The sequence below is a fragment of the Phoenix dactylifera genome, chromosome 17 (assembly GCF_051530095.1).
Source record: "Phoenix dactylifera cultivar Ajwa chromosome 17, Ajwa_hap1_PhDact_Kaust_v1.1, whole genome shotgun sequence".
NCBI lineage: Eukaryota > Viridiplantae > Streptophyta > Magnoliopsida > Arecales > Arecaceae > Phoenix > Phoenix dactylifera.
The window spans coordinates 11,757,704-11,772,173 of NC_143206.1; the positions used below are offsets into that span (position 1 = coordinate 11,757,704).

A 14,470-nucleotide genomic window follows, 5' to 3' on the forward strand; every position below is an offset into this window, starting at 1 on the left:
GTTATTACAATAGAATAGAAAGATATTGGATAAATATATATCACAAATATTTTCAAATACTATTGTTGAATTAAGAAACTTGATGCTCTTAGATCCACAAACATAGATAAGCAGGATGGAACGATAAAATTGCTTGTCCATGCCAAGTTGAACATCCAAAGACAAATTTTCCAATATTTTTCTACCATTATAGTTTAACTCAAATTTACTCCCTATCAAATTTCGATATCTTGCATATTTTGAATTTTACAATTTCCTTTAATAATTTAGTCTGCCACTGTAAAAAAAATGCAAGACAACTTGGAATCCTAAAAATAGATGCAATATATAATCATTACGTAACAAAATCTTTACTCTTATTCAGAAGCAAACTATTTACCAGGTATAAAAATGCTACCAAAAAATGCATCTGATGGCGGTCATCGTGGAAGAAAAACAAATCTCAAAATCCATCTCTAGTTGCTTAACTATTCCTGTTATATTTATCATAGTATTTGGTTTGGATATTCTTTTCTATCTTTGTTTTTCTGAAATATAGGTGTTGTAATACTAAAAGCCAAAGAGTTTTTTTTTTTTTTTTGAAATTTGAGACATTTCCATTCGTAGGAAGTCGCTGTCCGGTGTGCCGGGTGGCCCATCAAATCAACGCAACATGGACATCCCAACGCAAAACGATTTAAAAAAATGGCACTCTCGTAATTCCCATCAAAGTCGGCTCTCTTTTCCCAACTCCTCCACCGTCGCTCGCTCCTCACTCCCATTCGTTTCCGCAACCAGCGGCCCCACGCCACGAGATTAATTTGCACACCGCCGAAAGCTTTGCACGAACGCAGTAATGCTCTTTGTTCCCCACTCACGACGGATTCTTTTGTCTAATAATCATTGTTCATTCATTATTTTCGCTACCAAAGTTATCCAATACTTGAAGACTGGGTTTTTTAGCAGAGCGCCAAAAGATGGGTGGCTATCGACCTGTATAGAGAGATTAACAGGGCAGCAGATTGAGACTGAATTTTCTAGCAGAGCGCTGATAGGTGGGCGACTACCACCCGGACTATGGTTCATGGTAGAATAGTCTTGTAGGCTAAGCATGTGTATAGATAGATCAACGGAGCTGTAGATCGGATGGCCTCATATGTGGCCAACCATTTTGAAAACACTCTTTAGATGGAAGAGAGAAAAAGCTATCCAGTGCAGGATCTATTATTTTTTAATTTTTTTACTATATTTATATCCATAATGTATGATACATTCTTAAAAAAAAAAGAAAAGAAAAGAAAAAGGTAGTAGAAGAAGAAAAAGACAGGAGCTCTTGGTGCACCTAATTCCATCTTCTCGGTAGCTACGGTACTGCTTAAAGTTGGATTTTTTTATTTGGCGAGTTCTTTAGAAATTTAAAGTACTTTGGCATGTAGCCAGGAATTGTACTATAATTATAATGAAAAATTTATCTAATGAGACTATTATTTAAAATATATGTATATATTTAAAATAAAATATTTAACTTTCAATTTTATGTCATATTAAAAAATAATTTTTTATTGGATAAGCAGTGATATGGACAAGAAAAAAACTACTATTTTTTAGTTGATAGTCTGCAACAGCAACACATTATTTCTCAGTTGTAGCAATTGTTGGAATGAATCTGATAACCTTCTTGGTAATTACAATACTGTTCTTTTTAAACTTAAAATAAAAAATATATATTCTTAAAATAAAATATTTAAGTTTAAATTTCATGTCATATTAGAAAATAATTTCTTATTGGATAAGCAGTGATACAAGCAAGGATAAAACTACTCTATTTTAGTTAATAGCCTGCAACAGCAACACATTATTCCTCAATAGTAGCAAATGTTGCAATGGATCTAGTGTTTGGATAACCTTCTTAATAATTACAATACCGATTTTTTAAAGTTAAATTATATATTATTTTCTAATAAAATAATATATTTTAAATGTTAAATTTTTTATTATTTATAAATAAAATAAGGTATCCAAATTCAAATCCTTAAGGTAGTAAAAAATAAATTTTATTTTATAAACAGTGATCTCAGCAAGGAAAAAGGCTGTTATTTTTCAGTTAACAACCGGTAACAGCGGTTACAGCAGTTAACACGTTATTCCCAATACCGCCGTGACGGGAACAACCGGTCTCGCCTCGCCTCGCCTCTCAATCGGACTTTTTTTTAAAAAAAAATTAAACGGATGAAACCACGCTTGGATCCGCGCAAAACAAAAGGACGGAATAAATAAATAAGAAAGAAAGCACAGTACTACTCCACGCTCATTTGCAGTTTAATTCTCCCTTTCTCCCCCTCTCTTTCTCCCCTCCTCCTAACCCAAAAAAAAAATAACGCAAGAAAACGAAACCTTAACTCTAACCCTAGCTTTCTCGCTTCTTCTTCTTCTTCTTCTCGTCCTTCTCCTCCTCTTGCTTCTGTCCTTGGATCTCCTTGTGCGGCAATGGGAGCTTTTGATGAGGAGAGTGGCGATGGGGACTGAGGAGATCTGCGGCAATGGGGAAAGCCGAAGGCGAGCAGTCCTTGTCCACCGCCCCTTCGTCGTCGGAGGACACCGAGGGGAATGCCTGCGGGAGCTGCCAACAGTGCCGATCGATCGGTAGGATCGTGCGGCCGCGGTGCGTTGTGGCGCTGGTTCTTGGTTTTGCCATACTGCTGTCGGCCGTGTTCTGGCTTCCCCCATTCTTGAGGCATAGTGGGGATCTGATGGGTCGGAATCGGGACCCGCGGTTTAAAGGTGAGGATCTGGTAGTGTTTGGAGTGGCTGGGTTCTTTGGGTGGATTTTGGGAGGTTTCAGCAATAGCATTGGGGTGCATTGCTGTATCGCGGCATGTTTCTGTTTTTCTAGGGCAGTTTGAAATTGTTCGTGTTGCCATTGGTTTGATGCACTCTTGTTCCGGTTATTTGGTTTGTGTTGATGTGGACTTGCATTAGCTGATTTATAGGTTGAAAAATGTGATATCTTCATAAATTTGTTGTTTTATTTCTTAATTTTCGTTAAGTTTTTGTGGGCATTTGTATTCTTATTCTTGGATTAGTTAGAAATGAGAGTGAATTTCTGATTTGATGAAAACACAGTTTTGGATGCTGGGTTGATTAGATAGATGCAGATTGTTATGTTGATGGAAAATATTATGCATAGTTTCCTTTTAGGATCGTTGATGAGAAACCCTAAATTTGTTTCGTAAAGTGAGTCAGTTTGGATGGTTACTGAATTTTAATGTGTTGGAATAGATCTAGAGTTTGAGCTCATCTAAGTTACTGCTGGATTGTAGATCAGACTGATGATTAAGGACTCTTGATGTTTCTGTACCCAAGTTTGTATTTGATCTGGATTTCTACTGGAGATTATAGAGTGACCTTATTCGGTTATGTGCTATTAGGAATTTTAATATGTATCTGTTGGAAGCTATTCTGGTTGCTTTCTGTATTTTTTAGTTTATGGAAGATGGATTGTGGTGTTATTTAATATACTTCATCTGGAAGTGCCGTTGCAGGTTGCCTCGGATTTTAACCATTGTTTTCAAGATCTGGCATAGTTTTGACAATTGTGGGGGATTTTGTTCCTTATGATGGTGGCCTTCTGTATGAGAGCCCAATGATGTTCTTCGTGTAAACTCAAGAGTGAAGGTCCTGAAGGCTTATCTGAGCTTTGACAATGCCTTAGTTTTGGTTGTAGGGAAGCTCTACCTCAGAAATGTTTTGATCGCTGTCAAGTATGCCAACTTGTAAAGAAACAAGCAAGGAAATGTAAGGCTATGCAAGTATTTTCATTATGAAGCATCTATTGCCACCAGCAAAAACTTGGTTTTGGACATCCATAAGAGTAATGGCATGGTGGTTAAGGGCACGTAGATTGCACAATTAATTTCTACTAGGTGATACGTGAATTACATACTTAATTCACATTTATGAGCTTACTTTTTTGAGGAAATTTAAGTTTCAGGGGTACAAAGAACAACATGTAAGTGTCTCTCCCCCCATTTTGGTGGACTTTGCATTAACCAATCACAAGTGGCATTTTTCTAGGATACTGTGTAATTGAGTGTCTTACTGCATAAGAGAAAGATCACTACATAGAAGAGGACATGCTTTTGCTCAGGAACAATTTTGTCAAAAAACAATTTAATCAATTGAATGATGAACAATGCTCGTTTCAAATTGTTAGCGGAAGATAATTCAGACTTTGAATGTTTTGGTTATTTGTTTAAGAGAATGAAATGGAATGCAGTTCTTTATGCATGTTGAATTTAAAAATGGAGTACCACATGCAATCAAATGTCAAAGTAAATGGAGTAAGTAGGTAGTAACATTGGCAAACAAATCCAAATTGAAGATGAAAAATGGAGTAATTTGGTATTATCATTTTTGTTATATTTTAGGGACTACTATAATCAGAGATAGGCTCTGAAGGATCAGTAGTGGTGAGGATGAAGGTGCAAAAGAATTGAACGAGCCCATCCTTTGGTACTTCATTAACAGAGAATGCTCAAAAAGGCTTTTGGTGCAGTATTCACTAGCTAAAATGGTAGCACTTGTTCATGTTTTCAAGCTCCCAAATGAAATCTGTTTAGTTTGATGAACTGGCAAAAGCCCAGCTGAATAGCTTCGGGTCTTGTGTATCTAGTGGAAGAAGCTTGGAATTATTTTAGTCAGTAATTAGAACCACCACACAAACCCTGTTAACTTTTCCATATACAAATGACTAAATGATGCTTCAATGGATCAGACAAAGGCATGAGCTATAAGCTCAGGCAGTGGCAAATCAATTTAGTGATGGGGATGGGTGGATCTGATATTGTAGGTCGACAAAGCTTGTTGGAAGGTTTCATGAGGGTGACCCATCCTCTGATATCATAAAACTTTGAAGGGGAGATGTTCAAATGAATTTAGTTTTATAGGGCGTCATGCCACTTGTGATACCACGGACTTGTAGTGTTTTAGGAATTTGGAGTAGAGGGTGCAGATGTAGGAAATCTATGCAACATCTATTTAACTAATAGAAAAGAATGGAGACAGCAGATATAGGTAAGATCTTTTTAATTTTTTTTTTAAGGTTTGATGCTTATAAACTGTTGTAAGCCACTAACAGCCTTTATCAATATCATTTGCTTGCTAAATATAAATATGGAAGGCCCTACGAAATAGATGACACTACAGTGCGAGTACAGACATAACTCTTACTAATTTTATGCATGTTTTCTTAGTGCCAGAGTGGAATTTTGTCTAGCAGTTATGGTTTAATTTGGTTGACGATATTACAGAGAAACTGTTAATGGTTAATCAAAGATCATTTAACTTTTTACTGGTGCATCCTTTTGCTAAGCTGAGTGGATGCTGACAATAGCAGGCAACACCAGATGGAGATGCATGATGACAAACTGCTTCGTGTTGTCACCAATAAGGGCGGGCTTGTTTAAGTATTCCACTTTGGATGAAGTTGAATTTGTTAATAGCTAGGATCTACTTATGCCATGACTTGTCTGAATTATACCTTTAATTACATTGAAGTTCTTTTCTTTTCCAGAAGTCTGGATATTAAAGATATCAGAAATTAAGAATCATACTACAATATTCTATGATTTTTCGTGTCATTTTTTTATTAATATTGCTATACTTCAAGTATCTGAACTTTTCTCACCTAGAGAGTTAATTTTGGCAGCTGATATCGTAGCAAGTTTCAGACTGCAAAAGTCCGTAGCTATGTTAAGTGCCAATATCTCAAAACTTCAATATGATATCTATGAAGAAATTGGTGTTCCTAATTCCTTGGTAAGCTTTGTACTCTTATCTAATTTTTTAATGTCCATCCAAAATGTGCACGTCCTTACCCAATGATTTCAATTCAGGTGGTTCTAAGTTCTCTAGAACCTTTAGCCGGATCAAATTGGACAACTGTAGTGTTTGGCATTTGGCCTTATCCAAAAAATTTACCTATATCGTCAGCTGAGATAAGTCTTCTCAGAGAGTCTTTTACGTCCTTGGTTACGCGGCAGTCAACTCTCCACTTGACTACGTCCCTGTTTGGAAACTCGTCCTTCTTTGAGGTGCTAAAGTTCCCTGGAGGAATTACGATTATCCCTCCACAAAATGCTTTTCTTCTGCAGAAACTGCATTCTCTTTTTAATTTCAGTCTAAATGTCGCGATCGATCAAGTACAAGACAAACTCAGTGAACTGAAGGACCAGATGAAGTTGGGGCTGCTGCTCAATTCTTACGAGGTTTGCCCGCTTATCATATTCTGCTCCATGGTTGTTTCTTTCATATAAATTCTTTCTGGCAACTTATCTATAGTAATGCTTAAATTTTCTTAATAATTTAAATCAGTGTCTACTGTTTTATATATTGTGTTACCTGGACCTTGCATCTGGCTCAAGAAATCTTTGTCTAACATCTATTGATTAGCCATATACATGTCAGACCGCAGAAATGCTTATCAAATTTCTAGATTGTAATTTTTTAAGATATTAGCAGCTCTTCCAACAATATGTATAACCAAGTAGAATAAAGTTGAAGAGTCCAATTTTTGTCATTTTTGAGCATGGTTAAAGATAGATTCTTTTAATACTCTGAAAATGTCATGCTTCTTGTATATTTGAGCTAATCTTAGAGCTGAGCTGAGGAACATGCATTTTGATAACTAATCGACTAGACTTTGAAAAAGCATAATTCTAGCCTCTTTACTTTTTTTTAAGCTTTTACAAGATGTCCTATCATTCTTGACGCTGAACCTTTAGCAAATGAGCAATCTTATAAATTATTATTTATAATTTTGACTGTTTCACAAGATCACATCACTAATTGACAGGCATTACTTACAACTTCCAGAGTCCACCTCAAACAAGTCACAACTATTCAAATGTTCAAAATCAACAGTAGCATCATGAATTGACCAATAACTCATAAGGTAGCACTTAAAAAAATTAAGCTATTTTTCACACCTTAATATAGTCAATATTTTATGATCTTTGAGAGGACATGTGTCCGAATCTGTTTTCTGCATCTGGGTGAATGCACCATTATATATATCATTTTCTGGGAGAATATTTTAACATGCATCATACTAAGGCCTTTCTTTGTCTAAGGGATCTCTGTCAAAACATAATGGAGTCTCACTGCTAGCCTTTTTTATTTCTGAAGAAATTGTGATGCTAGAATTTTGCTAGCTCAGAATACTTTACTCAGTGAAAATTTTCCTGAAATACTGAAGTCTTCCAATTTCTGATGACTCTGTTAAAACATGTATCTAGTTTCAATTCTAAAGAGTTTGTGATGTTAGAAATTTTTCATTTCTAAAGAGTTTGTGATGTTAGAAATTTTCTAGCTGAGAAGACTTTAGTCTATCCATTTGCTCAAAATGCAGGCCTGCTGCTCGAGGCATATAACTGCTTTGAAGAAAAGAACTGATCTCCAATTCTTAATGGAGAAACAAGCATCCATCTAGGGGAATATGCAATCATTTTAGAGCATTATTTGTAGTTGCTAAACATTCATTTTTAAGAGGCATTTGCTAGAAGTTATTGCCTAAACTTGTTATTGTAATTTCATAATAAACTTACATCTGCTTTACATGTGTTGCAGAATCTGTATGTTCGTTTGACAAATATAGAGGGTTCGACGGTGGCTCCTCCAACAACTCTTGAGACCTTCGTTGTGCTTAAAGTTGGGAATAACCAACCCTCATTATCAAGGTTGAAACAGTTGGCTAAGAGCATCTCTAATTCTTCTGCAGGCAATCTTGGTCTCAACCACACTGTATTTGGTAAAGTAAAGCAGGTTCGACTTTCCTCGTTTTTTCAACATTCTCTGAATAGCGGAGGCAGCAGTTCACCAAGTCCAACTCCTCAACCTCAGCCAGATCACCACCACCGCCACCATCACCACCACCACCACCACCACCATCACAGTCACCCAGACACTCATCTGGCTCCTGCTGCTCCTCCTCGACGCAGTTACCAAACTCCAGCTCCCTCTCGTTGCCGATTTGGATATTCTAACAGGCCCAAGAGCAAAGCTTTTCCTGTTCCAGCTGCTGCACCTGCAGCTGCTCCACAGCATTCTGATGCAACTGTGGCCTCTCCACAGCATTCAGCTGCACCAGAGTCTAGTCCACAAAATTCTGCTTCACCTGAGCCTGTACCACAGCATTCTATTGCTCCACATGTGCATGAAAATTCACCAGCTCCAGATCCAGACATGCGTGCAGCATCACCATTGCCTGCTGCCTATTTTGCTCATGTACAACCTCCAAGTGAGAGTGTAACAGATGTCAACCCTCCTGACAGAAAGCCATCAATTTCACCTGTGCCACATTCATGTGAGTTTTTCTTACTAAAGTATTTATCTTAAACTCCGAATTTCTGTAGCTTTTCTTGTTGTTAAAAAGAACTGTATGTTGTTATGAAAATCCAATGAATGGACAAACAAAGAGAATATAATGTCCTGAGATTATTGAGGTAGCATCATTTCTAAAACAATGGCATGACCTAGTCTGAGTTTATTGTCACTACAATGTCTAGAGCTTATGAAGTTGGCACCATACCCCAATTTATGAGTTAGATTGAAGGTTCTTTTGTTCTAGTTTGTCATTTGGCTGTAGTCATAAGTTATTTTACTCTAGTCCTGATTAAGTTATAATTTCATTGCGTAAATGCTCTTAAACCCTGATAGGTTTAGTCATTTGTTTGCTGTTTGTATTAAGAGTTTTTAGCTCTATGTTTATATAAGCATCAAACAGTTGTATCCATCCCATGCATGATCATAGTCATCTCTTGTTGCATGTTTATCATTCAGCTAAAGGCTTGCATTTTTTATATCAAGTCCTATGCTGAGCTGTTACTCCTAAGCTTGTGAGCAGAAATGTGCTGGATTTTACTGCAATTCTGTTCCCATAATGTTTGACAGTGAGACAAGTCATGATGCCAATTTACTAACTTTTTCATGATCCTTTGTATGATGATATTGAATACAAGGGTCTTATGTAGTGGCATGTTGCCCAAGTCTGTTGGTTTGTAAATGATGTATGCAGGGACTTTGAAACCTGTTTCTACTCATAGATCAGACTGCTCCTTCCCCCATGGAAATATTTCTGTCCCTGCTTTTGGCAATACTATCCAATTTTCTTTATGCTAGTTGAGTCCTGTTGCCTGATGTCATAGATTATAATTTTGCAAGTTCTAAAATAGATAAACTGCCTTATTTGTTCCATATTGGGTTGAGGCAAAAAGGCATTCAAATGTGTGCAAGATCATGCCTTCCATGCATGTGTTTGTGCTTAAAGTTATACATGTAGGTGTGCATGCATGTGTTCGAGCATGTATGCTCATGCCATGATGCATATGTGCTCATGTGTGCATGTATAGAGAGAGTACACACGTGAAACATTTTGCTCCTAAGTCTCATACTGGCACATTGTGCAGGCATTAAGTGGTCCAAATTGGCTGATTTTATGAGAGCTGGGTTTGCTGTAAGAACTGCACGAGCAAGGATTTCCTTAGTTTGTTTTCCCCACTTTGGAACATATTATTTATTGTGATAACAAAAACATGTTTAAGTAGTATTAAATTAGGGTGAATGTAGGTACAAACATAGTTGTCATACTTGGACTGGAGATTGACCTGTCTGAGAGGCTGGGTCACCGGGTTGCCTATTCAACTGCTGGGTCAACCATTCAGATAAGCTAAAAATTAAATGATTATGAAAAAAAAACTGTATGTTATTGAAGGCTTTTAGTTTTGGCCAAAATCGACCTGTTTCATCTGAAATAAATAATTTTCAGTGGGACTAAATTGAAACCAGGCCATAGTTTTGGGTCGGGGTGTCAATGCTTAACTCGGTTAACCCTTGTAACTTGATTCAACCTATTGTAGGTTGGGTTAGGTTACCTATTTAATAAAATAGTTAAGTTCAGGTCTGGATTTTTGACCCATTTAGTAAACAGGTCGGGTTCATGTTGATGGAGTTTTGACCTATAATGTATTTGACTTGACCCATTTGTGGTCCGACCTGACCCGATTGCCACCCAAGTTTTGGGTTTTGGTCAGTGTCAATATTTTGGCCTATTTCCATCAGTTTTGGCCCATATTTGATTGATTTGTCTAGGTTTCGCAGAAACTTTAGATGCTTTATAAATTTTGTTTGGTGTTCATAAGGACTTCTCTTTTTTTATTTGTTTGGTAGGCTATATAGCATCATTGTTCGTGCTTCTTTTGTCTTTTCATCGAGTTAAAAGCAGGGATAGATGATCGGTATAATCCTTGATGAGCTGAGATTTCCGCAAAGGTCCCTGTTGTAGTAGTTTACAAAGATTAATGTTGGGTGGGTCTCCTTCCATTCTCTCAAAAATGCAAGATTAATGTAAACAACTAAATACAAGACACCATGATTTACAACAGTCTCTTTTTTATGCGAAACAACATTTTATAACTGATGCATTTATCAATTAGCCACTTGATAAATTGATATTTTATAATTAACATCTTTTAACTGGTTGGGTTTTGCTGGTTCTTTCATTTAGGCAGTCTAAAAAACTAGTCAGTCAAAGGGCCAATCCTTTGGTTCTTTGGTTGAATTGGAGTACTTTGGTCCTGATATGATAGTGATTTTATGATGAGTTAAGCACTTGTATGGAGTCCCAAACCTAGGAGAGGCTATATGGGTCATTTCCAAATACTTAATATACTGGAAATATAATATGGCAGCTATTAGACCAATTTTCACAAAACAATGTAGAAGGAATGGTGACTTTAAGGTGGCATGTTGGGGATTTAAGAATGATAAAGTTTGAACATGGTGCATTATAGGAAGCTTAGTAGTGGTGTAATTGTGCTAGGCTCCTTTGCATATCAAGCACTTGTTTGGCTGCTCGATCACTCTGTGTAACATCTCAAAACTTGAGTGATAAGTTGTTAAGGGAAGAAGGAAGAAGCGTGATAAATTAATGGAGGCCATTGTGTCTTAGTCCAAGTTTTTTTGTATCCAAAATCCATCTAATAATATCCAGTATTTTGAAAATTAGGGGGGGCAGCGAGTCAGTCAGCTTAAGCTTTGATAGCAAGGCCTACCTGGCCTGATGCAAACTTGATCAAAAGCACATGCAAAAAGGAAGAAGAAAGGGAACATCAAAACATTTAACGTCACTGACAACAAAGCAATGGTTTCAGTGGTGGGGTTGCCAAATGATGGTGGGATGGGGCGTCTGTACTCAGAGATGGTGGTCCCATGGTCAGAGGCGGGCTTGGGATGGCGTCTTGGTGTTCCAGGTAGCAGTCGAGCAACTGAGAATTGTTTTGGTGTTTTGTTGAGGTCCAGATGGCTAGCTGGCAATAACAATGTGGAGGCAGGTTTGCAGATTGGGCCTGGTTGGCTGGCTGGAAACACAAGGTCGGTATTGGAGGTTTTGTCAAGGTTGATGATCCGGACGGAATAACTGGGGCAGCAGAGGCAGTCCTTGCAAGTTTTATATGATTCATTATCAGATCTCCCACAAAAATGACAGGACTGGAATGCAAGTGGATGGGTGAAGGTGAGGATGAGATGAGAGAAGCGAAGGAAGTGGAGAAAAGGGAGAGAAGATGGGAGAGGGCAAGTAGGGGAGAAGAGGGAGAGGGTGGAGAGGGGAGGAGGAGACGAGGAAGGGGAAGTTCAAGTAGAAATTAGGTGGTGTAAATTTAGAGTTAAGAGTTTAGATTTAGAATTCATATTGGCTTTTATATCATGTATAATATGCTTTTATATAGGTGGAGTAAATTTAGAGCTAGGGTGTTTATATATAGACTGCATATTAGCTTTTATGTCATGTATAATATGTTTTTAAATATTAATAGATTAATTGAACATATTATCTTTATACATTATTTTAGGTGGTCCGGACCGACCTGATCTTACAACTGGTAACATTTACAGGCCTGAACCCCACCCTGTGTCTTCTGAAATGGGTTGGGTCCAGATTTCTACCCTTATTACAAATCTTGTGATTGCAAGCCATGAACCCTATTGATTCTTGGACTTCTCCATCCTATGTCCTTGTCTCCTTGTATGTAAGCTGTCCAAACAAGGCTGCAATGTGGGAGAGTTGTATGCTGGTTTATTTACATGCATGCTGGCCAGAGCATAAGGTCTTGGATTAGACCAAGAGGTCAAAAGTTGAAATAAGAAAAAGCATGGGCCTTGGATGCTTGTTTAAAGAGTGGGTTTCTAAATAAAAAAAAGAATGGCTTTCTGTTAAAGAATTAGGCATTGCATAAATAATGTTTAAAAACAGATTTCTAAATATGCAAGCCTTGTTATACTTTTTCCCATGCCCTGACAAATGGTTTTTTGTTGGGGGTGGATGGTTTTGTAGTACTTGCATGCTGCTTGACTGTCTTACCAAATCAGATGCTTTAAGACATTTGTTTTCTGAAGGCTTACATCTTTCATTTTATCCTGCTTTGTTGGGGGTGGATGGTTTTGTAGTACTTGCATGCTGCTTGACTGTCTTGCCAAATCAAATGCTTTAAGACATTTGTTTTCTGAAGGCTTACATCTTTCATTTTATCCTGCTTTTAAAGTTCAATAAAAGCTTAGCAAATCGTGTCGTAGTTATGCAGTCATGCTGGTGCTTGAGGGTATAGCAGGAAAAGATGGAGTCAATATAACTAGAATGGAGTAAATAACAATACTTACCAAGCCTCCTATAGCTCTTTTTAACAAGCTGATATTTCATTTCCGAATATCATTTTTTTAACTGCTATCTTTTCCATCTGAATTTCCTCAGCTTAAAGCTATTGACATTTTCTGTGCAGCTTCTGCTTCAGGCCAGCCTTCTATCCATTGGGTCCTTGCAGTACTGTTGTTCTATTTGTTGATGCGTTTATAGCAAACAAAGGAAACATTTTTTTTCTAGAGCTAAATTACTCAGTTTTTGAGAAGCGGGGTACACTGCTCTGCGATGCTGCATAAGAGAGACTGTAACTTTGCATGCGGGTGCAACAAAAATGTTGCACCTTCATTCAGATGGAAAATTTAATGTATGTATATATAGATATTAATGCACCGCAAATGTATTTTCTGGTCAAAGCCACAGAGGTGGCAGGCCCTCGTTTATGTGTTGTTTCTTTGTACTATTACGGAGAAAATCGAGTAAAACGAATGTATTTTGCCCCTAATGAGGGCAGGTGCTTGCTCTTGAATGGGGAAGTAATTCTCTTCTTTTGGGAAGGTTCATCTATGCATGAATTTTGATCAGTTATATTTCTTTCCAGCGTTGTTACCTTCTCTTGGGTCTTGTACTCTTATTCCAGCATAGATACCTCTGTTTGGGAATAGTGGCTTTTGGTTTTTGCTTTATTAAGTATTGTTATTTAAGTATGAATTGGAAGGGGAAATTTTTAGGGTCATACTGTCGATAAACTAGAGCCAACATCAACCAAAATATCTTGTTTCTTGTCTGAGCTTGACCTGCGAAAGTTATCAAAGGTAGACTGTTTTGCCATATGACATGTTTCATTAATTGAATATTTGCATCTATAGTATCTACTTTTCTTCCCCATGCATCTTTTACCTTTAGATATTGCAAATATCTAAATCTAGATCTATTTCTACATTTCTTTTGGTAATTCCTCAAAGATCCGCCTCTACAATTATTCTTTGCCTTTAAGGTTCACGCAAATACACTCTCGCGCACACGTAGCATTCAAAGAACAATGGTAAGTAAGATGCCAGTAGTTGTTTAAACGGATTAAACATGATAAAAACATGTTAATCAAGTTTTAAATAGATCAAACAGATATTAAATAGGTTAAATGTGTTAAATAGGTTACTTGATACAATCCAACCTGAATATTAAATGGGTTAAATAGGTTAAACGAGTTATATGTCTGAAATTCGAATCCAATCGAATATTAAAACAGATTAAATTGGCCGGCCTATTTGCAATCCAAATCTGTTTATGGCAGATCGAATATAGATTGGATTAACAGATCAGGTCACATTTTGCCACCTATAATAGAATCGGCTTGTATTGTCAATCATTTGTTTTGGAAGTCTACAGAGAAACGAGCATCTTATTTACCTTCTCTTATTCTTTTTCTGCTTGACGGTAATGGAGCTAAGACAAATCTCTTCGCTGTCATCATAAGCAGCAGTTCCCTTTCCAAGCAAATACAAATAAGTCATTCTCGTTACTTTGTTCCCACTCATATTTTTTCCAACATATCACCTGCTTTTCCTCTCGTTCTTTTTTTTTTCTTGTAGATTTATATCCATCATCATTTAGCGAAGGGGTGGGATGCAAATTATGAGAACGTTTAAGCTTTGAAGGCTTTTTTAAGTCTGCGTTTAACTTGATTCTTATCAAAACAAACTCCAAGAAGTCTTTTTGCCTAAAAGTTTTCCTAGCATTATTTTTTATTTTTTATTTTTTAGTACAACCGCGGCTCACATTCTCGGATATAAATGTGGCCTA

General features: G+C 37.1%; 1 protein-coding gene across 1 annotated transcript; it reads left to right on the top strand.

Annotated features, from left to right (window-relative positions):
- The first annotated feature begins 2,278 nt into the window (after positions 1–2,278).
- On the top strand, positions 2,279–13,255 carry LOC103711710 (uncharacterized). Its single transcript, XM_008797958.6, has 5 exons — positions 2,279–2,760; positions 5,687–5,796; positions 5,874–6,245; positions 7,606–8,341; positions 12,810–13,255. The coding sequence occupies exons 1-5, from the start codon at positions 2,520–2,522 to the stop codon at positions 12,881–12,883; spliced, it is 1,533 nt and encodes a 510-aa protein (XP_008796180.2). The 5' UTR covers positions 2,279–2,519; the 3' UTR covers positions 12,884–13,255.
- The last annotated feature ends 1,215 nt before the right edge of the window (positions 13,256–14,470 follow it).